The 27,314-nt window shown below is 33.0% G+C and overlaps 1 protein-coding gene across 1 annotated transcript; it reads left to right on the top strand.

Annotated features, from left to right (window-relative positions):
• Positions 1-143: 143 nt before the first annotated feature.
• On the top strand, positions 144-11,062 carry LOC130805027 (succinate--CoA ligase [ADP-forming] subunit alpha-1, mitochondrial-like). Its single transcript, XM_057669624.1, has 7 exons — positions 144-518; positions 3,757-3,966; positions 4,772-4,942; positions 5,081-5,204; positions 6,896-6,957; positions 10,037-10,118; positions 10,413-11,062. The coding sequence occupies exons 1-7, from the start codon at positions 288-290 to the stop codon at positions 10,550-10,552; spliced, it is 1,020 nt and encodes a 339-aa protein (XP_057525607.1). The 5' UTR covers positions 144-287; the 3' UTR covers positions 10,553-11,062.
• Positions 11,063-27,314: the final 16,252 nt, after the last annotated feature.

Below are 27,314 nucleotides of genomic sequence, written 5' to 3'. Positions count from 1 at the left end.
TATGGTGAAGACGCTACTTTAAAAATTGTAATTTACAAAGAAAAAAAACATAAAAATTATAATTCGCAAAAATATCAAACGTTACCAATGCAATTTGCAATTAATTTTTTTTAAAGATAGGTGCAACACTAAACTAAAAGTCCGCCGAATACCTTCTCTTCACCTGATGTTTAATTCCCCGGTGTCATACGGTCTTACCGCACTCCTAAACTTGTCTCAAATTTGTTTAATTATTATAACATATTAACATCGCAGAAACACGAAAAGCCTAATTTCGAGCTTTAACAATGGCGAGACAAGCCAGCAAACTCTTTGCTGCCTTGTCTTCCAAGATTCTCTCCTCTAAATCATTTATTTCTTTTTCTTCTTCTTCTATTCGTCAAATTCGCCACTTTGGTTCCTCTCCCAGTAAACCTGCGGTTTTCGTCGATAAGCATACTCGCGTCATCTGCCAAGGTATTACCGGAAAAAATGGTACCTTCCATACTGAACAAGCCATCGAGTACGGCACCAATATGGTACACCTATTTCTTACTTTTATTTCTATTTTTTTTGTTGCATTTTTTTCTGTTCTCTTTTCTCTGGATTTTCTGTGTTTTTAGTTGCCAAATTATGTAGGATTTTTGTGTAAATTATATTAGATCTGGTTTTGTTTGTAAATAAATGTATAAATTGCAGATTAGGTAGATATTTTTTGTTGTCTGATCCACAATTTGTATCGCTAGTAATCGCGGTTCTGTATGCGTTGTTATTATCGTAATATTCAAGGTTGAATTGTGAGATTTGAGAGGTTTTCATGTGAGCATGTTGATTTTTGTTCAGATTCTGAGACATATTGCAAAAGAATTATGGGGGTGTTTGGCGAACAAATGATAACCAGTAGTTTGATAGCTGATTATTGGGGCTAATTTGACTGGCTAATAAATTAGTTAATTTGTCCAGCTGATTTAAACCCGCTGCTACGAGCATCTCGTTCAAAAATAGGTTATTCATAATAATAAGTTGTTTCAACCAACTAATTTACCAAACATTAGCATTGACTAATTTGACCACCCAACCATCTAATTGTATCAAAATAAGTTAAAATTTTCTAATAAGCTATTTTGCCAAAGATCTTCTATATTGCTGTTAAGATATTGCCTATTCCGCTTTTCATTTTATCCTATTAGTATGGTGATTCATGATTTATTAAAGGGAAGACTGGACCCTGGCTTTTTCTGGGCCTAGGGCAAAATAAAGTTATTTAATATACAAAAATTCAAATGAAAAACGATACAATCATCAAGAACCATACTCATGATCAATTTCAGCTAGTTGTTTCACATACAACTATACAAGGTAGCATTGAAAGGATATATGATATCTTCTCCTCAAAAATTTCTATGTTCTATTTCTCTTATTCTTTGACTCCCCCTCTTACAATCATTTAAAGTTAATAAGTTACACCAACAATAACTTTTAGTAAAAAAAAATTAGAGTACTTCAACTTGAATACAATTAAAATGGGAAGAAAAAAGATGACCTTTAGTAAAAAAAAAAATCAAAGCTCAAAAAAAACTCTTTATGGTCATTCTTAAGCTCGATTCTAATTCTTCTAAATAAACAAAATTAAAGGTGACAACTATAGCACATTTCATAAACTTAAATTCCACAAGAATCCTCTGTTCTAGCAACTAGAAAGTCGTACTTTAACAATTTGAGATTGGATAATCCATTATTAATAATATTGCCACTAACAAACTAAGCATTTAATACATTATAAAAAGTAGGCCTATATATATATATGAAGATAGCTAAGAAAGTTAAGATGTAGTGGCTTCAGTCATTTTAGCCTTCTTTTGAAAGGTGCAATAGCGATAACATGATGCATATAAACTAGATAGTGTTTAAAAATGAGCTACATGTGATCCCACAACTAAAACTTAGATAAAATTTGAATAATATATAAGCATAATTAGGGGTGTCAAACAGGTCAGGTTGGGTCATTTTCAGGTTCAGGTCATATATAAATGGGTCAATAGACCCTTAACCTGAACCTGACCTGTTTAATTAAATGGGTCAAAGATTGAAACTCCGACTTGATCTGTAGCATCGGGTCAACCTGCTAATGACCCATTTAACCTGCTTTTACTTTTTTTCAATAATTTTTTCAATAATTTTTCTGGAGTTGATAATCGAACACAGTATAAAATACTTTCAGCCATTAATGGAGTTGAAAATCGAACACAGTACAAGCTTCATAAAGAAAGATTCCAGATCTCAATCCAAACGCCATTTTAGTGAAGCATTTTTATTAACTTTTTTGAACAGGAAAACTAAGAATACATTTTAGTGAAGCATTTTTATTAACTTTTTTGAACAGGAAAACTAAGAATAATTGAAGATTGAATTGAACAGGAAAATAAGAGCAATCATATAAGAATAAAGAACATGAAAATAAGAATAAGAAAAAATCAAAGAACATATGAATCACAAAAAAAAGAGAAAGAGAAGATGATTGAATACCGGGCAAAGTGCTGGAAGAACATGAAAATAATTGAAGATTGAATTGAACAAGATAATAAGAGCAATCATTTTAGCCGTTTAGGTATTTTAAAGTTAGGGTTGATGTCTGTTGGGCCTTTATTTGTTGGGCTCTTTAGGTTAAATATTAAATGGGTCGAACTGACCTGACTGACCCATTTAATAAATGGGTTAAACAGGTTTTTTTGGGTTTAAATATTCAACTTGAACCTAACCCATTTAATAAACAAATCAGGTCAGATTGACCCATTTAATTAATTGGGTCAAAAATCTAAACCCAAACCCGCTAATTTCGGATCGATTTCAGATCAGGTTAGCAGATCGGGTCAGCTTTTGCGAGCCCTAAGCATAATGGCCTACTCATCATATTACAAATATTTTTAAGGAAGGAACCTCATAAGGTGGTTGGGTTTGTATCTAGTCAACTCTCCTCTTGTGTGGACGTATAAGCCTAATAACCAGTTTATCATGGTATCAGAGTCGAGGTTCATATGTGGAGTATTGGAAAATAACTCACATATTATCTCATATCTTAAAATTTGAGAGATATTGAGTAACATATAAATTTCATGGATTACTCCTCATGTTACTAATCGGTTTTAGATGAAACCTCATTAGGTTTGTGTATTGACAAATCTTTTCTTGTGTGGGCCGTGTTGTATACAAATCAAATAACAAATCTATAAGATAGATATTGTTTTGATTAGATAAAAGAATTTCTACATCCTTAAGTTCTTGTAAAAGGTAATTATATAGGAGATGTTCACATAGGCTTACCCTTGTTGCGGAAAAAAGAAGCAACCAAAAGTATAAGGAGTAAATAGATTTGCCCTAAGTAATGAAGATTATATGAACCACTTATTGTGTCAATTTGCAGAGTGTGTGTATGTGTGGTTTTTATGATGGTTTGTGTCCAACTCGATAAATGAAATGAAGACCAACTTGATGTTGTTAATTATAAATCACTTCACATCATTCCTTCAAATAAAGTTAAAGTAATTAGAGATGAAGTTTTATAGCAAAGAAAATAGTTGTTGCATAAGTGATTTTAATTACGTCTTGCCTCCTTTAATTGTACACTAATGCTAGAACCTAGAGGGTACAGGTTATTGATAACCTAATTTCCTTAATTCTGCCAGATTTGCTATTAGTTTTTGTCCCATCGGAGATATCAATAGCACAACCTTAATTACTAGTCTAATTTTTTAATTCATGCTTCCTTATTGGTTACAGGTTGGTGGTGTGACACCAAAGAAAGGTGGTACCGAACATTTAGGGCTACCAGTTTTCAACACTGTTGCTGAGGCAAAGGCTGAAACTAAGGCCAATGCTTCTGTGATCTATGTCCCTCCTCCTTTTGCGGCAAGAGCAATCATGGAAGGAATTGAAGCTGAGTTGGATCTAATTGTGTGTATTACTGAAGGAATCCCTCAGCATGACATGGTAAACCAGTTAACTAATTAACAAGAATCATTTTTGGTTTTTGCAAATTATGTTTCATATATTACAACATGGGCATCGGTGAGGCATCTCTCTCCTCAAGTTTTTTTCTTTTTTTTTTTTTTGTTCTTTTTTGTGTGTGTGTAGTTGGGGGGAGGGCGGGTGGGGGGCTCCTAATCAATGCTTCAAGTTCCTCAAATATTGGGGACCATTAGGAAGTTGGAGCCTTGGAAACCTCCAAAAATGCAGAGGCACTTGAATTTTTCAAGTAGAGAGAAAATATGGTGGGTATATAAAAACTAGGAAAGCGATAATATAATAGGGGAGCTCCACTAATGTGTTATGAAAATTGAATGTGGTAGGTTAAAGGGTAAAGTTAGTTGTAATTGAGGTGAACTAAAGAGAATATGATGTTGAAGCAATAACAAGAACCTTAATTCTAAAAGATTAGGGTCAACTAAATGAACCAATATATCAGTTTCAGTTGTCTTGGAAGTGTACTATTATAGTCCTATTTCTAGTCAAATTTAGCTTAATTAACATCCTAAATATAGCTATCTTAAAAGCTTTTTATTGTATCTACTTTCTTGCCTGACATAGTCACATTGCCTTTGTGGACTTTGTAGTATGTGATGCAGACATACGTGATTTCTATCTTAAAGATTTTTTTTTTTTTTTTTTTTTTTTGTTTTTTTGTGATTTAGTTTGATTTTTTTTTTTTTGCTGGTATGCAAGCAGTCACGTTTTATTAGATATTATGTAATGTAAACTTGATTTCTCAAAAGCTGTTTGCTAACTTTTATTACAGGTTCGTGTTAAAGCTGTCCTTAACACGCAATCTAAAACCAGGTTGATTGGTCCAAATTGCCCTGGTATCATCAAACCTGGGGAATGCAAAATAGGCATCATGCCTGGTTACATCCACAAACCAGGTCGTGTTGGTATTGTTTCTCGCTCTGGAACGTTGACTTATGAAGCGGTATGGGGTAGAAACTTGTTTATTCAACTTTTTTATGGTTCACTTATTTATACCTTCCAGGTTTTTTTTGGGAGGAGGGATTTCTTAGCTTTTTGGCAATGACCGAAGCAATGTTTTTGACACTTTTTTGTGATATAGGTATTCCAAACAACTGCAGTTGGGCTAGGGCAATCCACTGTTGTAGGAATTGGTGGGGACCCTTTTAATGGAACAAATTTTGTTGATTGCATCGAGAAGTTCATTGCCGATCCACAGACGGAAGGTGGACAGTCTTACTTTACTTTTGTTGGATTACTTGTCTGTTTAAGTGACTTTATTTGCTTCTTCACTGTGTAAGCTAGGAGATTATCTATGTTTTCCCTTTTAAAGTAGTAATGTAATTAATTCTGTCATTTCATCTGTTGAATGCCATTGTAGAAAATCTAGTTATGTATGGCTTTTATTGCCTTAGACCCTGGAGGGAAAAAAATAGTGTTCACATTTTTTGTCGACTGAAAAGATGGCTGCATTTTTATGGATGCTAGGATTCAGATAAGTAGTTGCCTCAATGTCAATATGGCTAGTATAGGTTTTTGGACCAGAATGATGTGTCTTGTATTTGTGCTGATGTCTGAGTGTGATATTTAGACAAGGTAATTGTTTCAAAATGAACTGTCCAAGTAACCTAATGTCTGGTTTCTCTGAAAACCACACGTAGCCATATCATGCATATAAAATTTTGAAAGTCTTCATATGACCATATTGGATGCTCACTTGAATATTTTTTTTGATGGACTGGAACAGTCCCTTGGATATATCATATCAATGGGGAATTTCAGAAGACAAATGTAATGGATATTGTATTGATGTGATTCAAGAACTACAAAGAAATATAGAAATACAATCTTTTCAGAGGCTTGCAGCTCTCCCAAAATGAATTAAAATTCAACCTAATGTGAATACAATATTTCACATTTGTTTCTCTACTCCCCCTTCCTTATTTATACTATTTTCCCTTGCCTAAGTTTACTTCTAGAATATACTAACTCCTACTAAAATACCCAAGGTACCACCCTTCCATTCAATGTATGAGGGTTTTTTCGTAATTTATTGATGGGTGGCTGAATTTTTATGACTTAAATAAATATTTTGTGATGCTCCCACATGCTTTTCAATCAAACTAGAGTGTGCCATTTTGACTTCACATATTAGAAAACAATATGTCATTGCCACCTTATACTTTATTTGGATCGAAAGAAATGGAAGAAAGCGTAAGGGAGGGAAATTAGGGGATGGAGTTTCCTCCATTGGATATGAAATGAGGGCAGGGAATTGAAGGAGAGAGAACAGGATGGATGAAAATCGTCAGATTTTGTGAGAAATAAATCATTCCTACAATAGCGAGATTTCAAAGGAAAATTTCTCGCTCTCTTCCCTCCCTTTCCTTTCTTTCTATTCTCCTTTCCTTCCCGCTCTTTCTTACCTTCTCTCTTCATATATTTTCTTGGATGGTCAGGCAAATGAAGAAAAAGTCTTATAGTTGACTGTTTAGAAATCTTCCAGACAACTTCCACTTTCCTTTATGTAATGGACTCTGACCGAAATTGGTGAGGATGCTATCCATATACACATTTTTCCCCTTGCTTAGTTTGTGTAACCACTAACCACACTTTCTTTACAGTAGTAGGGCTCGTGCTCGGAATGAGATGTATGTATTGTATTTGTTGGCTGACACATTTAGCATGTTACTAAACATCCAGTTCCATTGTTGAATTAGGAATTAGAATTTGCCTGGAAAATTGCAATTTATTAGAGTCTATAGAAAGTATGAATGTTGAACTTTTCTTGAATGGATAGCTTATGCCTTTGCTTTTGTTTCTTTGTCAATTTTACTTCACATATTATTTCGATTAGTATAACAGGGTGTACTATTATAATACAATTGCTTATTTTTTCTTGCCGACTTCACTGCAGGTATTATTCTTATTGGTGAAATCGGGGGTACTGCTGAAGAGGATGCTGCAGCTGTGATCAAGGTAAGCCACTAGCCAACATGTGTTAATTTACATTACTTGTAAATAGACCGGTCAAACTTTGATTCGACCCAAACTTGACTCGAAATTCAACAGGATATTAGTGGGTTATAACATAGAACTTTTGACCTGTGACCAAAAATGTACCGACCCGAAAAAACAGAAAAACTTGGTCAAACCCGACCGATACTTGAACTAGACTGTTTTAATATGTTTTTAGTTTCACGTCAGCATTTTCGATTCCACATCATCATTGTTAGTTTGGACTCGCACAAAATAAAATATTATCAGCTATTCTTGTGAGAGACCGTCTTTCAAAGAGATGACCTCAAAACAAGAAGCCCACATTCTTATTTTTTTCTTTAATTTGTATTAATTGGACTATTTGCCCAAATATCTAATGCGTCTCTCACAACAATTTGTGAAATATTATATATATTTTTTGTAAACAATTTAACGATAAGGAAAAAAACAAAAGTCAATGACCCATTGGGCTGAACCTGTCCCAAACCCGACATGACCCAATCTAAAATTGACTCGAACAAACCTAAAGATGACATGACCGAAAATGACTAGACTTGGAACTAGCCTGATTATTGACTGGTTTGCTTATTAACATAGGCCCCCTACTTAGGGTTGTTCTTACACCATCACTATATTAAAGAGTCTACTATGAAGGTTGATAGGAGGTCAATAACTCTCTAGAAGGGAGTGAATAGAGAGTATGACGGATTTTTATTTTTTTTTGGCTTGAAGAGTGTTTCCAAGGCTTGACTATAGGGTTCAAATAGTTTTTCATAAACTATTCTTCAACGTATTTTTGTATTTCTGAGAATAAATAATGTAAAGTAAAGTACGTAAATAAAAGTTCATAAAATGATAGATTGTTATTGAGGTTCGGCTACAAATAGCCTACGCTCTCCACCTATGTGGTTTTTGCCAACCCTTTGGATTTAACCTCTTTTATTAATGGAACCTAAACCACTAAGAAGATTTTGCTATCTTCTCACATCACGTTCTTTCCCTAAAGAATAGTGTACAAATTCCTTTATTAAAGATAAAATTCTGGAACTCTCAAATAGTAAAACAAAATACTTTACAAAGTATTCCAACGTTGAGGCTTTAAAAATAAAAACTAATTACAATTATTGAGAGTTAATAAACTAAGAACAACTTAAAAAACTTTTTAATCAAGCTCAAAGTAGGCGTGTGATGTAGTAGTTGTTCTTGGAGTGCTGATAAAGACCTTTATATATAAGATTTGCCTCAACATAGCCGTTCTAAACATTAGGGCTTCATCTATTAAACTTTCTAGGTTAGTTGCTTCTTGAGCCGGGCTTCAAAGCCTTAATCAAAACCCTAAGCCCTTTTTGGGATTTTAAACCCAATTAATTAAAACCTGAAAAATTAGTTCCAAAAATAGCAAAATAATAATAATAAAAATCATAAAACCAATTTGACTAAGTCTAATCCTAGAATATTCATTCGATTTTGACTAGATAAAACCCTAGAAGATTAATTCTAACTTAATCCTAACTATAATATAGGAAAATTATATCTTTTAGAACAATGTTAGTTTTAATCAATATAAACGTTTTTCTAGATATATCTGTTAAGCAAAATTGATAACTATTTGGACATACATAAGATAATAAAACGATTTTTCATGTGAACTAATCATTAATCAAATAATTTAATTGCATAATTTATTGATAAATTTAATATGAGTTTTGAGTTATCATCATTTAAAGGAGTTAAGTCTTCATACTAGAATTATGTTAATCTATAAGATGTGAATTGTCATTGGGATCTCATTGCTTACGTCATGTGTTGATTCAATCATCAAATGATTAGTATGCATATGTGCTAAAAATTTTAGGAAAGCTGACTTGGGGATTTGGAATAAGGATACTTTCTTAGATGAACATAATGTATGTAATTGTTCTCAAGCCAGAAAAATATACTAAAATATGTTTCACTTCCTATTTTTCTTCATTTTTGGGGCGGGCGGGAAGACATTAATGTCTTATTTCAGAAAAGTAGGTTTCAAAGTGACATGATGCCCTATGAGAATACCAGTGATATTATGAGGCATAATCATAATGTTTACAAATGGTTTTGTTATTAGTTAAAATGTGTTGTTGTAAGTCGGTAATTGCAATAAATAAATGGTGATTATGTACCCGTGATTTTTTTTTGACTGAAGCCCAATTAGTATCCCTATAATGTTCTTTGGTTTGACTAAATTTGGACTTGAGCGAAGAGATTTAGAGACCATTACTCATGACCAGATATTGTTGTCTTATGAATAACAATGCTTTGGGGTTGCGGAGTGAAATCATTGGATAATCCATGAAATATTTTTTAGATTCTCTTCTTTTCATCTAAAGTTAGTAGCTTTTCAGGTGTGAAATAAACATAGCTGTTCTCATGAAACTCTTCTCTGAAACTTATATTTGAAACTGAAAAGGGACGGGTTTTAGTTTCTTGCTATGCAGTATGCACTGCCCTTAGCAACCTTACAAGGGACATGGTGGGAATTTGCAGCAATAATTTAGTTAGTAATAACTTTATGGGAAAATTCCAAGAGTTATGAAGTTATTAGTGGAAATTAACTCAAGTAAAGGCTTGTTGAAAATTAAGTTTATGTTACTTTGTTTGGTTTATTTCTTTTGGAAGTGCCAACTGCTGAGCCACTAAAGCACTTAAGCCTATCGTGACTTTTAGCTACAATTGCCAGAATATAACTCCACATTATTTTCGTCTTTTTATTACATGTATAAAATCAATGTCATTACTAGGATGCAATAGAGATTAGTTTGCAGTTTACATGTATCAAAGTCGGTGACAATTAGCATACTGTAAAAAGGATAGTAAGTTGCTACTTGGAACAGTGTCCTATGGGAAAGAGACTTATTATTATCTGTTTATTGACTTATTCTGATGAAACTTTTCAAATATTATTTTGAGAATGAACCAAAAATATTGGTTTGTTTGGGCTGACATTTATTTCTAGACAACTCTTACCTTTATGTTTATGCTGGTTGCAATTGTGACTTATTGAGTTCGGTACTTGAAACAGGAAAGTAAAACTACCAAACCTGTGGTTTCTTTTATTGCTGGGCTGACAGCACCACCTGGCCGGCGCATGGGTCATGCTGGAGGTAATGCATTATGATGACCAATTTTAGTCGTCCCAGATTTCTTTTTCTGCTGTTTGCTGATTTAGACTGTTTACATCAGCATCTTGCTTAGTCTTCTCAAACATGCCTGCCACTTGGTACTATATGCTATAAAACTAAAAGTCTTAGGCTGTTGCTCTTACATTTAGGTAGTTGGGTGCATAGTTTTGTACTTCTCTTTTAAATAAACAAGGGGAGTAATAAGATTGAATAGGCGTCTTATTTATTCAACTTTATCCTGAATTTTGTTTTTTTTTTTTTTTTTTTTTCTTTCAGCCATTGTCTCAGGTGGGAAGGGCACAGCACAAGACAAAATCAAGACTCTTAGAGAAGCAGGTGCCACCGTGGTAGAATCTCCAGCTAAGATGGGTACAGCGATGCTCGAAGTTTTTAAACAGAGGGGTCTTCTAAGTTAGTTTGAAAGAAATCCAATTCCCTTTTTTGGTTTCTTCTTAATACAGTGGCATAATACCATTTGCCTCCTGATTGTGATATGAATTGTGGAAGGCTCTTCCGGCATCACCTGCTGAAGAACGAGGCAACATTTTGATCCTATATGAATATATATATCTTTGCCTTTGTTTCCGTTGGATTTCAATTCGGGGGAAATCTTCGGGATTCAATGTAAACATGTGACATTCAATTGGTCCTCATCGTCATCATGATGAAATGCGAAATATATTCTGACGCCTGAGATGAAGAAAACCAAATTAATAACATACAAGAGGAAGAACAGAAGTATATCGGGAAACTTGACATTATGTATTGACAGTTGACATGCTAATACTTTTTCTGTTTTAAAATACTTGCAAAATTAACTTTTGCACACAATTTAATGCTTTAATTTAATTCTTTATATCTCTAATTATGTATAATAATAATAATAATAATAATAATAATAAATTATAAAAATTTAAAATTATTAATTTTTGCATTAAGATAAATTAAATAAGATTTCACTTAACTATGTTATAACATATGGATAAAATTAATCATAAATTAAGAATGGCAAGTAAATAATGTAATATATATTTAATGTTGGAAGTAATTTCAAACGAAAGAAGTATAACTAATTAGTTACGTTGTTGAAAGTTGTTACTGGCTGATATAACTAGACAGTTAGGTTGAGAGTTGCTTTTGTATATATAGTATTGTTGTGGAGGTTTTAGGAATCAAGGAATAAGAGGAAACATTAAGGGTGTATTTGGTATGCATTTTTGGGATCAAGTAAGGAAATGGATAAGCAAATCTATTACTTTACGTATGTTAAAGATAATTAGGTACCATTTCCGTTTCCTTTTCGTAATTGATTCCTCCAATTTGTTTCAACCCTCAAAGCTTCGGTAACACTTTTTGAAAAACTTTTCGTTACATAATTATACCAAGCAACTAACAATAACCATTATCATTTCTCTTACCCCTCCTTAAGAGTTCCCTTTCCACTTTTTACCAAACACCCCTAAACGAGTATAGCAGGGCTGATATAATCAATTGTATGTGCAACATTTGTAAAAGACAATTCCCAGTATATCACAACTAGTACCAGAGGATAGAGACACACTGATCATGGGAAATCCACCCAATCAACAACAATTTGAGCAGATAGAACAAGAATTGAAAGCACTTAAAAGAATTGTTTATAGGGAAGGGCAGGGCAGGTTCGTTTAGAAGTGGCTTAAATCAGAGGAAAGAATGAACAAGAATCAAGAATATATAGATAAGGCATTAGCCATCCTCATGGAAGGACAAATTAAATTAGTAATTAATACTTCTTATTTTTGGCATTTACCACTACTACAAAAAAGGGAAAAGAGAACGCCTCAAATATGCCTAAGAGAACTCCTCAGCAGTGTTCTCCATGTCACAGTTCTCTTAACCTAAGAGAACGCCCCTTTTTTAGTGTTTTCTTTAGTAAAATATAAGAGAACATGTGGAACAAATAGCAGTTCTCTTTTCTTCACATTAAAGAAAACTTGCACCTTATGAAGGTGTTCTCTTTGCTACTTGTAAAAAAATCTACAACCCCACCAAAGAGAACACTTGCTTTAGGGAGGTATTCTCTTTTCCCTTACCAAAGAAAACTAGCAATTACCGGAGGTGTTCTCTTTGCCCCTGCCAATAACTACTAATAAAAAGCCGTACAATTGCAATTTCCTTTTATTTTTAAACCACCATTTATATGACAAAAGACCTATATTAATAAATAAAAATACCAATACGATATAATTTGTACTAATTCATATATACCATTAAATATACGTGTTCATACATGCTATACCAACAGCAAAAATTATAAACCATTTCATCATATAATTAGACTAGAATTCAACTACACATTCCAAAAGTCAAATATCATCAAAATTCTTCATGAATTCTAATCTTTAATAATTTCCATCGATATGATCTTATAACACATCATCCAAATCTTGTGCTTCCTTCTCTAATTTTTGTTGCCTATGTTTGACAACGTAAGAAATCCATAAATCTCGAACTTGATCAATGCTCTCCTGAGAATAAGTTGAAGGAGCCCCAGGGAAAACTGCAAGACATTAATAATACATTAAAATTTTATTAACCCAACTTATTGCAACAATATGTGTCAAATAACAAAAATTTGAGCGAAAATTTTGGCAGAGTCTCCTTTGTATATAGGACAACCCCCAAATTGGGAAACAATGAAATACATCATAACCTGTCTCAATAACTAATCAAATAATATATTCCCAAAAAAATCAACTGCCCATAAATAAAATATGTCAAACAAATGTCAACTTTGAATCACACTCTCCCAATCTATAATACTTCTATCAGGGGTGATTTAGAGGCTTGTATGCAGTCAACTAACTCTACTTTTGGTAACCATCTTGCTGCTAGACACATCACAACAACATGTAATCATAAGACCTATAAATTGCAGCCAAGAAAGAGAAGGTGAACATTGATGCCGAAAATCCAATCCATCAATATTATATCCAAATGTCATTGTGTTTCAATACCAATATCATAATGTATTGATATAAGTTTTTGACGAATACTTACCTCCTCCAAAATCAATTGTTGCCTACTTTCAATAGTCTCAAGCATATAACGGCATACATAATATCCACAGTATTTGGCGTCTTGAGGTTGACAAGGGCATTTTTACAAGAAATCAAAACAAACAAACGATGAAAAAATAATTAGAACATAGAATTTGTCATAAGTTTAGAACATGTCTAAACAATAAAAAAAAAATTACTATAAAAGAACCTTACTTTTAGTTTGTTCCAACCACTTTAGGATTCTTTTTAATTTTTTTGAGATCCTTTCGATGGACCATGCTAAACTTCACAAGCCCCCTAGTCATTTACATATAAAATGATTAAATAGATAGAACCTAAATAATATATCAAAGTAAAACCATTTACGATGCAATAGTGTAGTACTTACTCATAAATAATTTTACGAGCATTTTCACGCACTTTATTTTCCACACCAGCAGGATCTAACCAATAAACCAATCCCTTCCATGGACTAATAATTGCTAACATCCAATGCCGACTACACAAAGATAGCATTCGTACTTGCAAATCAATATCACTAAAGGGGATTCTTCTGATGAAAAAAAAACCATTATTATAATAATATAAGACAACCACATAAAAAATTTTGTCACTTACTTTTCGTAATAAGGTGCCATGAATAATTGGTTTTTGTTCTTAGCATTATTACATGCGAAAATGCTAGCCAAGTAGTTAGATCGATCCTCTTCTTTCTCTATTGGTGATAATGGAGAAAGCATATTAGCATCACAAAAACCATACATTCCGGAGATACCTTCTTCTTGACAAGATTCACTCAAATACCTTGCAAATCATAAGAAAAATATCCAAGTCAGTAAGATCAATTACCTTATTGTATATAAAATTGAAAAAAGAACAGAGCCTAATGATCGCATAACGGACTTTTTTAGGTAAAATAGAACGAATGGCCTCTAGTAAAAGATGTTGCATCAAAACATGACAATCATGAGACTTAAGACCCACAAGCTTCAAATTTTCCATTGACACAAGGTTACGAATATTAGAAGAATAACCCTCAGGAACTTTAGCTCCGGCCAAACTTTCACAAAATTCAATTTTCTCTTTTCTAGATAACGTATAAGCTGTCGGAGGTAGATATTTTCGTTTCTTATTATTCACCTCAACGACATGGAGTTCTTCTCTAATTCCAAGTTCCTTCAAGTCTACTCTAGCTTTAACTCCGTCTTTTTTCTTACCGGGGATGTTCAACAAAGTACCAATTACACTATCACACACATTCTTCTCAATGTGCATCACATCAAGAGAATGCCTCACAAAGAGGAATATCCAATAGGGTAGACGCCATAATACTGAACACTTCTTGTACCCCTTCGAAGGAATTGCATCTTTGTGTTCCTTTTTCTTACCAAATGCAATTTGGATGTCTTTCACCTTTTCAAACACTTGTTCACCAATCAAGATCTTTGGACGTTTCTCAAATGCTTGTTCTCCATTAATAACCTTTTTTTGCTTACGATGAGGATGATCTTTGGAAGGTAGTGACGATATTCCATAAAAACCATTTTACCAGATGCTGATAACCACTTCCCTTCGGTACTATCCTCACATGTAGGGCAAGCTACTTTTCCTTTGACCGTATATCCTGAGAGATTGCCATAAGCCGGATAATCTTGAATGGTAGTGAACAATAATGCCCGCAAATTGAAATTTTCATTTCGATGTGCATCATAAACGTCTACACCTTTTTCCCACAACAATATCAAATCCTCAACTAGAGGAGTTAGGTACACATCAACATCATGTAATTTCCTTTCACGCATAACTCAGGAGGTAAGTTGTAAGTTACTAAAATTACCGGCCAAGTATTATGGGTGCTGCTAAGAGAGCCAAACGCATTCATACCATCAGTAGATAAGGCTAGGCGTAGGTTACGTTCTTCTTTCTTAAAGTTCTCAAATTTATCATCAATAAACCTCCATTGAGGGGAGTCGGCTGGGTGCCTAAGTTTCCCATCATCAAGTCGACCATTCTTATGGCATGTCAAATTTTTAGCATCCTTTGCATTTGAGAATAGTCTTTTAAATCTTGGTATGATTGGAAAGTACCATAAAATCTTAGTTGGCACTCCTTCCTTTTTCTTGTACTGTGAGGCATTGCATATCGGGCAAGTCTTCAATGATTCATGCTCATTTCTAAATAATATGCAATCTTTAGGACAAGCATGTATTTTTTCATATTGCAAACCCATTTTGCATAATATTTTTTTCGCCTCATAAGTTCCCTTAGGAAGGACATTATCATCAGGAAGTAACTCTTTCAAAAATTCAAGCAGTTGAGTAAAACTCTTATCACTCCAACCATTTCCTGCTTTCATATTATATAACCTAAGTACACTAGACAGTTTTGAATGCTTACTGCCAGCATACAGGGGTGTTTCAGAATCATGAACCAAATTCTCAAATATTTCTGACTTTTTAGGAGCACTACTAGCAACTTCACGTAACAGGTCATCTAGTCTATCACCCTCATCCATATAATCTTCCGGCAAATCATGTCTAGTATTACTACTTGTTGAAGATATTTCCTTTGGTTCACCATGCCATATCCAACGGGTATATGTTCTATCAAATGCCCATTTATTTAAGTGTTTGAGAATTTCATCAACTCTATGATGCATTAAGTTATGACACATATAACAGGGACAAGGTAATTTAGAACCCAATTGACTATTCTTAACAGCAAAGTTTACAAATTGTCTAACACCCGCTAGATATTTAGGGTCACCCGGCTTTGTTGTTGATATCCAACTACGATCCATTTCTATGCACCAAAAAATTGAACACAATGTAAAGGAAAAGAAAAATATTCCATGATTATCTCATGCATTCATATAAACTAATCTTAAATCACATTTTGTTTTAAGAAATATATTGCTACAACTATTACAAGGACACCTAATAGTAGTACTCTCTCAATCATCTTCTCTTACTTTGGAAAGAGCAAAATTTAGAAACTCATCAATACCATTTACATAATCAATAGATGAACCATCCTTTACTTTGACCCATGCCTTATTCAAAATCATTTCCTATATTTAAGGTTTATAATAATTAGGTTATATAGCATTCAATGATATCACCCTAAAACTTCTTATAATGTTGTTAACAATTAGTACAAGAACAAGAACAATTTAACAACTTGTAGAACAATTTAACTTCAAGTTGTTTGAAGAACAATTTAACAAGAACAAGAACATTTAAAATTTTGAAACAAACACAAGAAAAATTTAGCAACTTGAATAACAATTTAAAACCATGTGGCATTTTAACTTTAAGTTGTTTGAAGAACAATTTAACAACAAGAACAAGAACAAAGATTATCATTTTTTCAATTTATGCGTGACAAATCAACTTAGAAAATATTTTCAATAAGTGACGATACCATCCACTGGAGAAAGTAGAACTTCTACTATTCTTTTGACAGTGTTAAGAAAAGTACCCAACTGTTGGATTTTAAAATGAACAAACAATTAAGTATTGAAGTTGATTGGACCATTTGCATCATGTATAGGCAAAAACTAGAACAATAGTGGCACAGCTTATATATCATGGAAGATTATATATCATGAAATACAAAAACTAGAACATTTAAGTTGTTGGATTTTAAAATGAACAAACATTTAAGTACAAATTATATATCATGAACTACAAACACAATATACAGTTTTATAATTGTGGCACAACATAAATTTAGGAAGTCCAGCATGGAAGATGGAAAGGAAATAAAACGAGGTAGAAGATGGTACACGTTTATCATTATGTGATATTTTGTCCCTCTTAAAATAGTCGTAGCTCTATAAGACTCAAAGTGAATCAAAAAATTCATAATTTGCTATATTACTAAATATTCTAAGCCATATAATGATCAGAGAATAGTGAATTCTTTAAATGGATGCACTTCATGTGCAAGTTTACTTACTTGATTAGGGACTACATAAAGTGTCACTGACTGTCTTAGAAAATTCCCACCAAGAAGAGCACACCTAATACTCCCACCACCATCCACGACCAACACCTTCCATTCATAATCCTTATACTCTAATAAGGCCCAGACTAAAACGTTATCTTCGAAGACCTTAACGATGACGACGGGCCCGTGAAAGGCCCTAAACAAATAAAATCTCATTTGAGTTAAACACAGACCCTAAACATAAACCCTAACAGTTTTTCCAATCAAATTACTCTCAAAATGCTCTAAATCGCATAAATTTCACAAAATCAATCACATAAATTTCACAAAGATTACCAGTTGTGGGTTTAATCTATAACCCAAAAATTGAAAGGATAAAAACAACCTAGAAATTCAAAGAACAAGAAAAAGAACAAGAAACAAGAACAAGAACAACCCATAAATTGAAAAACTATTGCTCTACAATCGTGGGTTTGATCGCTACGGCGTGGCGGCAAGAAATCTGGTGTGCAGAAGGCGACAGAAGCTCCGGTGTGCAGAAGGAATATGGTTTTACCAACCGTGGGTTTGTGAGGGAAATAGATTTTCACTTTGTTTGAGAGGGAATGGGATTTTGGGCTGATTTGAGAGGGAAATGAAAAGAAAAATGCATGTTTTGAGACAAAGGGATCGGAGTTGTTGCCAAAAATTATTAGTAAAAGATTTGCAACGACTTTGTTATATTTGTATATTAATTATTTTTTGCAATGATATATATAGTTACGAATTATTTATTTAATTTTAACAATTAAATTTTTCGTTGCAAAAAATAAGGTTATATCGAAAAATTATTTTAAGTGGTGGGGAAGTTAATTTTTTTCTTATTGCAACGATTATTTAGCAATAACAACAAATTTCGCAACAACTTGTATTTTTCGCAACGAAAAAAATATAGTCGTTACAAAAACTTATTGCTAAAAATGATTTTTCTTGTAGTGATCGCCGATTTGAGAATGATTATAGCGCTTACAACGAACCCTAGATCGAGAAGTCAATGGCGTTGGTGAGTATAATCGTGTAGTACTACTGACAATTGTTGATGATAGTAGCGATTATTGATAATTTGAAGAATTTTTGAAGATTAATTTTGGGGGAAAAAAGGTTGCCGAAGAGAGCTAGGGATAGTGGTATGGAAGGTGGTTCAATTGCATATTCTTTGGGACAAAATAAATTTTCATATTATTTTCAATTTGGCAGTTTTTTGGTGTGAAATTTTTAAGAAAAATTAAGAGAACTTACTACTAGGAAATTAAGGAGTTCTCTTTGGTCAAGTTGTGGGTCAAAGAGATTAACAAAGAGAACTGCTATGTTAAAACATTGTTTTCTTTGGTCTAAGAGATTTCTTTTCTATTTAAGAGTTCTCTTTATGCTTGTTCCCTTTTTCCTTTTTTGTAGTAGTGTACTTTTCCTATGATTAATCCTTTATTCATTTAAATTATTTTTTTTTATTTTTTAATATGTTATCTTTTTTTTTTTTTTTTTTTTTGTAATGTAGTACTTTTGTTTTTAATTATTTGATCGGTTTTATGTTTGTTGGTTTTGAGCAAATCAAATTTGTAGGTGTTAAATATTTTTTTTTATTTTTAATGATAAATAGAGTTCTTTTTAAGAATTTTTATGTGATTCTTTTAGATTGATTGTCTATATTTGATCTTTTTGTTAGAGATTTTTTTGTCAAAACTAGACAATAAAAAATGAAAGAAAGGAGTATATAAAATGTATAATTTTCCTTTGCGTAGGGTTAAGGGATTTTAAGTCGTGCAACCACATTTTTAGAATCCTAGATCAACATTTGATGTTGCAAGTATTAGAGGAGTTTTAGGATAATTATCTTGTCCTAGTTAATATAATGTAGTATCTTTTATTTATTCAATTTTACTTTTCAATAATTAGTGTTGGATTATTTTATTAATTTAGGCACTACTATTAGTAACTTTATATCAAAAAAAAAATCTTATTTGAATTTGTATTTTGTTGGTGTGTAAAAAATTATTCAACATTATAAATATTTTTTATTAATCAATATTTTTATATAGTTTGGACCTATTATATATTTTTCGCACCAGACCCCTAAAATATTAGGGCCAGCCTTGGTTGCTTGTGCTTTAATGTTTCAAGTTGATTAACTTGTTTCTTTCTGGGGTGAGTGTGTTCTCAGTGCGATCTATTTAATCAATAGAGCACCTTCAAGCTTGTTGCAACATAAAACTCCCGATGAATTATTGTTTGGGAAAATACTAGATTACTATGTGTTATGATCATAACCGAGGTGCTCGAGGAGATAAATTTACAAAGTGTAATAGAAGGTGCTCGAGGAGAATGAATTTCTTTCTTTTTCAGCTCCACATCACTCTCATACGCAAAATAATGCAAGTGCACCATCCTCTACTCCTAATCCAAACAACATTGTTACTGTTACCGAACTACTTCACCTGACCCACAATGCACACTTGGTTCTGATAGACCCTCGTCATTATCTGCTTCATCTACCACCACCGCGGTGGTCCCTACACTGCCTAACACTTTAGACTTTTCCAAGTTCCATTGCTTAGTAATTGGGTTGTGGTCATCGGTACAAATACCCTTAAGTTCGACTTCATGATTATGTGGCTATGGTTCCAAATTTGAGTCCACCTATGTATTCACTGTAACATCCCGAGATTTTAATAATGAAATTATTTAATATATTAATAACTTTTAAAGATTTTACAATTGTATTGAATTATTTCTGAATTAGTTTTAATAAATTTCTTGCATACATGAATTTAAATGTTAACTTATATATATATATATATATATATATATATATATATATATATATATATATATATATAAATATATATATATATATATATATATATATATATTTATATATATATATATATATATATATATATATATATATATATATATATATAAATATATATATATTTATATATATATATATATATATATATATATATATATATATATATATATATATGTATATATATATATATATATATATGTATATATATATATATATATATGTATATATATATATATATATATATATGTATATATATATATATATATATATATATATATATATATATATATATATATATATATATATATATATATATATATACACACTAGTGGAAAAAACCTCATTTGCTGCGGTTTTTTGGCCATTTTTTGCTGCGGTTTTGGCCCCAGCAATAGTGATAGCAGCAAATGTCCTACTTTAAATGCTGCGGTTGAGAACCATAGCAAATAAGGGCATTATTTGCTGCGGTCAGAGGCAAAACCGCAGCAAATAAGTGGGGCATTATTTGCTGCGGTTTTGCCCCTGGCCGCAGCAAATCACTAGTGGAAAAAAATGTATTTGTTGCTCATCATTTGCTGCGGTTTTTGTGTATTAGCAGCAAAAAATAGGAAAATGTATTAGAAAAAAAAAATATACCCTAATTGCTGCGGTTTTCCAGTTGACCGCAGCAAATAACCTTTCACATTGCATTAATTGCTCCGGTTTTTCCACAACCGCAGCAAATACTTCTTCAAAGTTTGATTAATTGCTCCGGTTATGCTTGAACCGTAGCAAATAACCTTTCACATTGCACTAATTGCTCCAGTTTTTCCACAACCGCAGCAAATACTTCTTCAAAGTTTGATTAATTGCTCCGGTTTTTGTTTTGAGCTGCAGCAAATGACCGTTGGACAAAAATTAATTTTGTTAAAACCCGCCAGTTTCTTTTTTATTCGCATATCTTCTCAAATACGTTATACAGTTTGCTTTGTTCCTCATTGAAAAAACGCTTCATCTTCATCTTCATTTGCTTCGTTCCTCTTCTTCATCTTCAGAAACGTATAAGATTAAGCATCAAGATCATTTGTGTTCGTTTCTTGTGTTCATGTTCATTTTCACAAAAGGTCATTTACTGTTATTCATCATTCTTGTTGCTGTTCATCTTCACAAACGGTCATTTGCTGCTGTTCATCATTCTTAGCTTGTTGCTGTTCATCTTCACAAACGGTTTCTGAAGGTAAATCCTTGCTTCTGTTCCTGTTCATCATCAAACTTCGAATTTTCATAAACCTACTTGTTGCTTCTATTCTTGTTGCTGTTCTTGTTGCTTCTGTTCATCTACTGTACGTGTTCTTTTTCATCATCATCATCATTCTTTATTTTATAACTCAAGCTAATTTATTTTTTCAACTTTTCTTTTGCTACCATGATTTTCAATAATATTTAATTCACTATCTGGTTTTTAATTAGTTTGCAGTTTAAAATTGGTTTGATTTAGACTAGATTAGACTTGAAAAATAAATATTCAAATTAGCTTCATTTGATTTGTGCATAATTGTGATAAATATCTAAAAAAACCTAAATTAATTACCTTATTTTTATTTTGAACCAACTTCGAATTTTCATAAACCTAGTTGTTGCTTCTGTTCTTGTTGCTGTTCTTGTTGCTTCTGTTCATCTACTGTACGTGTTCTTGTTCATCATCATCATCATTGTTTATTTTATAACTCAAGCTAATTTATTTTTTCAACTTTTCTTTTGCTACTATGATTTTCAATAATTTTTAATTCACTATCTGGTTTTTAATTAGTTTGCAGTTTAAAATTGGTTTGATTTAGACTAGATTAGACTTGAAAATAAATTGATATAATTTACATAAAGTGAAAAGTTACATGTATAATTATATGTCTAAATGCTAAGTACAAGTCATTTAAGTTGAAAACGAAAAACTATTAAGAAAGATGCACAATAATTTAGAATGGAAATGGAATAAGTTGATATAACTCATGACTAAAGGAATTAGAAATATGACAAGAATTTATTCATTCACTAATAAAATTAGAAAAGGAATTTGGTATTGAAACCTATGTAGTCTTAAATCTGAAATCCAAGTATGAAGTTCTAAAAGTTTGTAAAAGAATAAACAAAGACAAATTTATGCTATCTTAAATAGTTTATATTTTTGTAATTCAAATTTTTTGAAATTTTATAATCAAAAAATTAATATATAGAGATTTTGTAATCAAAAAATTAATATATAGAAAGTTGATTCTTGTATCAGCTAAAGAGTAAAAATAACTTTTTACGTAAATTTTTTAAAACTATTTTCGTCTAATCTTTATTTTTCTTAGTTTACCCAATAATCTAAAACTAATAGCTATGAGTGAGACAATAATGATTCAAACATTAATAAACACATTATCATCCGAAACTTTCATCCATCGATTCATGATTGAGGTATGTATTAACTTTGGAACTAGCTTAGAATAATAATCTTTAACATTAACTTCAAAAGTCCTTTTCTATTATTTAATTTAATTACCATTAAACCACTTAATCTTAATTGAAATTAAATTTCGTGATGCTCACTTCTAACATGACTAGAACCCTTTTCAAGAAGAATTATCCATCAATATAAATTCAGATGTGTGTGGTTTTTAAGTTTTAAATTTATCGTAATTTTTTTTCTATTTTGTAAATTAAGTTTAATTAGGGTTGTTTATGGTTAAATGAATGCGTTGTTGATATGAATGTTAATTAGTTGTCCAAGTTTATGAATGTGATTTTATTTTTATTGTTTTTATATGAATATTAATTATGGTTACTACAATAAACATCATTTGGACAGTTTAAAAAACATTGTGTTATTATTTGGGTTAATTTGTGTTAAATGAATGATTATTACTTAATTTTGTGGTTAGTTAGAGTTCGTTAAGTATATATGTTTAAAAGTTGTGTATTAATTTTGTTTTGAATCAATTAATCACACTAATTAGGATGACAAACGATCGTTCTTGGATGTATGGAAGCATTGAATCGTCGGAATTTATTGATGGCGTATTAGAATTTTGTATTATTGCGATTGAACATCAAGTTAGGACGGGGGGAGTTGGTTTTTATTTCCCATGTATCAGTTGTGGCAATGTATCAAAGGTAGATAGTGTTGATATCCTTAGGTAGCACATACTTCGACGTGGATTTAGGCCTCAATATCATGTTTGGGTTTGGCATGGTGAGGAGGGAGTTTACAAAGAGAAAAGTGTTTTTGAGGACGTCAATAATGTGGCCGATGTCAATGAGGATGTAGTAGATCATGTTGATGGGTATGAGACAGATGAAGAGAATATCGATGAGGATGTGGATCGTGTTGATGAGATGATGGAGGGAGTCGAGGATGAGTTAGGAAAACGTCCTCGTGTTTTAGACTTGTTGACAGAGGCTTCTCAAAAGCCTTTGTACCCTGGATGTATGAAGTTCACCAAACTAACAGTAGTGTTGACAATATTCAACATTAAGTCAAAGTTCAATTGGAGTGACGCTAGTTTCACAATGTTATTAGAAGCGTTAGGTGAGATGCTTCCTAAGGGAAATGAACTTCCAAAGTCGACATATTATGCCAAAAAGCTCATGTATCCTTTCGGCTTAGAGTACCAGAAGATTCATGCGTGTCCGAATGATTGTGTGTTGTATCGGAATGAAAACGAGAACTTAGAAGAGTGTCCTAGGTGTGGGTTATCGCGCTACAAGCGTAAAGGGGCTCGGGATGCTAAAGGGCCCCCGGCTAAGGTATTGTGGTATATTCCAATAATACCTAGATTCAAGCGCTTGTTTTCTATAAAGAAAGATGCGTTAAATTTGAGGTGGCATGCAGATAGGGTGAAGAAAGGTCACTTGCTCACACATCCATCTGATTCTCCGGAGTGGAAGAGTATTGATAGGTTGCATAAGACTTTTGGGGATGAGGTTCGTAATTTAAGGCTCGGACTGTGTACGGATGGAATGAAGCCATTCGACAATCTTAGTTCTCAACATAGTACTTGGCCGGTACTTTTAGTGATCTATAATTTGCCAACTTGGTTGTGTATGAAGCGTAAGTACATAATGCTTTCGCTTCTTATCTCGGGTTCTAAACAACCTGGCAATGACATAGATGTGTATCTTGCACCTCTCGTTGAGGATTTGAGAAAGATGTGGGATGAAGGCGTCTCAGTGTTTGATGCATATGCTAATGAGGAGTTCACCTTGCGTGCAATGCTTTTATGCACCGTTAATGATTTTCCGGCATATGGCAACTTATCGGGGTATAAGAACAAAGGGAAGAAAGCATGCCCAATATGTATCGATGACATGGAATCCACGTGGATTCCTAAGTGCAAACACGTATTCATGCACCATCGAAAGTATTTCCCACTAGACCACCAATATCGTAAGAAGAAGAAGTTGTTCAACGGGGAGGTTGAGGACCATGTAGCTCGTCGACCGTTGACCGGTTATGAGGTTTATGAACAGGTTAAGGGAGTTGAGACTGTATTTGGTAAAACGGGGCAAGTGCAAGGGGGTGAAGACCGATTATGGAAAAAAGAATCAATCTTTTGGAAGCTTCCATATTGGAGAGATCTACAGGTTAGGCATTGTCTTGACGTTATGCATATAGAGAAAAATGTATGCGATGCCATACTCGGGACTCTCATGAACATTCCGGGTAAGACAAAGGATTTTAGGGCCGTGCGAGATTGGTTTGAATGTAAGAGTCTTCATCCGGAGTTGTGGGCACATGTTAAGGTGAGTAAGAAAAGAAATAGAGCTGATGAAGTTGGTGGCAGTAAGAAGAAGAAGAGTATTGACAAAGTTTATTTGCCTCCAGCTTGCTACACATTGTCCAAAGCAGAGAAGCGGACATTTTGTGAGTGTTTGTGTGGCATTAAGGTTCCGTCTGGGTACTCATCCAACATGAAGAGATTTGTGAGCCTAAATGGTGAGCTGAAGTTGGGAAGCATGAAATCTCACGATTGCCATGTAATGATGCAAGTGTTCTTACTAATTGCAATCCGTGGAATACTGCCAAAACATGTGAGATATGCTATTACCGAGCTATGTTCGTTCTTCAACACAATTTGTATTAAAGTTCTTGATCTCTTTAAACTTGATGCACTTCAACTCGACGTGATTGTAACTTTATGCAAGTTTGAGATGTATTTTCCACCTTCTTTCTTTGAAAATTGTCCATCTCGTTCGTGAGATCAAGCTTTTGGGTCCAGTTTTTTTAAGGTTGTGTTATCCTTTTGAAAGACACATGGGTGTTTTACAAAACAAGGTGAGGAATCCAGCACAACCCGAGGGGAGTATGATTCAAGGCACTGTGAGCGATGAGATTAGTAACTTTATAGCCGAGTATTTGGTCATGGCAAAGCCTATTGGACTTCCCACTTCTAGACATGAAGGAAGGCTTGAGGGAAAAGGAGCAATTGGCTCCAAATCGGTCACACCTCCTCGAGAAAGCCTTCTACAAGCACACTTATATGTGTTGCATCATATTCCGGAAGTTCATCCTTTTTTGAGTGAGCATTTTGATATATTGCGCGCAAAACATCCTTCTAAAGGGGATAGGGCATTGATGCAGTTCCATAACAAGACGTTTATTAATTGCTTTCATAATCGAGTAATATGCGAAGAACTCAAGGGTGTATCCGAAATTGTTAAGTGGTTAGCTTTTGGTCCTCGTTATGATGTCAACAAATATGAGGGTTACGATGTCAATGGCTTCACATTTTGGACTGAGGGTCAAGACAAGAAGTCATCATATCTACAGAATAGTGGGGTTTCTATTTTGGCGTCATCTACATTTTACGCGAGTGCAAAGGATCAAGCGCCGTTTGATGCTAAATTGGTATACTACGGGCGGGTACATGAAATATGGGAGCTTGACTACTCTACTTTCAATATTGGTCTTTTCAAATGTAAGTGGGTAGATAATAATCGACAATGCATTAAAAATGACGACCCTTGTGGATTCACTCTTGTAGACTTAGCTCGTTTGCGTGATTGTGAGGAGCTATTCATACTAGCTACACAAGCCAAGCAAGTATTCTACATTGTCGACCCGTCTGATAAAAAATGGTCTATTGTTGTACCGGGAAAAAGAAGTATCCTTGGTATAGGTGATGTTGAGGATGAGGAAGAATATGATGCTTTTGAAGACTCCCCTCCCTTTATCTATCCAAAATCAGTGGATCAAGATTATGTAGATGATGTAGATGTTGGTTATATGCGTGTAGATCACACGGAAGGAATACATTTGAATTAAGTGATTCACAAGGTATGAATTTAAAGCTTTTTAAAGTTTTTTTGGCACTTGGTTTGATTTGCATGAAACATTGCACATAAGACTATTTGTTATATATTATTGTGTTGAACGTATTAGAATTGTTTCACTAGTGGAAAAAAACGTATTTGCTGCTAATCATTTGCTGCGGTTCATGTACATACGCAGCAATAAGTAGGAAAAAGAATTAGAAAAAAAAGAAAACATTAATTGCTGCGGTTTTGGGACTTAACCGCAGCAAATACGTATGAGCAGCTTCAATTGCTGCGGTTAGATATATGCCCGCAGCAAAAAATCACATTTAATTGCTCCGGTTCTTAATTACCCGCAGCAAATAACCCTTATTCAATAACCTTTAAAATTCATCAGCATTAATTGTTGCGGTTTATCTTATTGACCGCAGCAAATAGGGTTTCAAAATGGCGCCTTGCATTTTCTCTAACGTTTATATTTTCATAATATAACCCTTAAGCTTCTGTTTCATTCTTCAAAACAAACACTCAAAACAAACCCACGCACAGCAGTTCTTCAAACATACGCACAACAGTTCTTCTGTTTCATTCATAAACTATAATTCTTCAAACTTCATCTTCTTCAAACATCATCGAACATTATCAAACTTTCCAGAATTCTTCAAACCCTTAATCTTCTTCAAACATCGAACATCATCATCTTCTTCAAACAACCGTTCCATTCCAGAATTCTCTCAAACTTCTCTTGTTCATTATCAAACTTCAAACATCGAACATTCTTCAAAACATTCTTCAAACTTCAAACTTCATTATCGAACATTCTTATATTGTTCTTCAAGGTATTATTTTTTCAAGCTTAATTTAAATTCTTCAACTTCATTATGTTTTAGTGATTTAGTTTTTTTATACTAATTTTTTTTCATTGTATAGGTTATACTAACCCACCATAACCCACGAAATTCAAGGTATCATTTTCATTTTGATTTTGTAAGTTAGGTTTAAATTTGTCATACTTTATGAATGTATATGTTGTTGTTGTTTTTAAGTTTTAAATTTATCATATAT

This window comes from Amaranthus tricolor, chromosome 2 (assembly GCF_026212465.1).
Source record: "Amaranthus tricolor cultivar Red isolate AtriRed21 chromosome 2, ASM2621246v1, whole genome shotgun sequence".
Classification (NCBI taxonomy): domain Eukaryota; kingdom Viridiplantae; phylum Streptophyta; class Magnoliopsida; order Caryophyllales; family Amaranthaceae; genus Amaranthus; species Amaranthus tricolor.
This window is presented reverse-complemented; position numbering and strand designations above follow the sequence as displayed.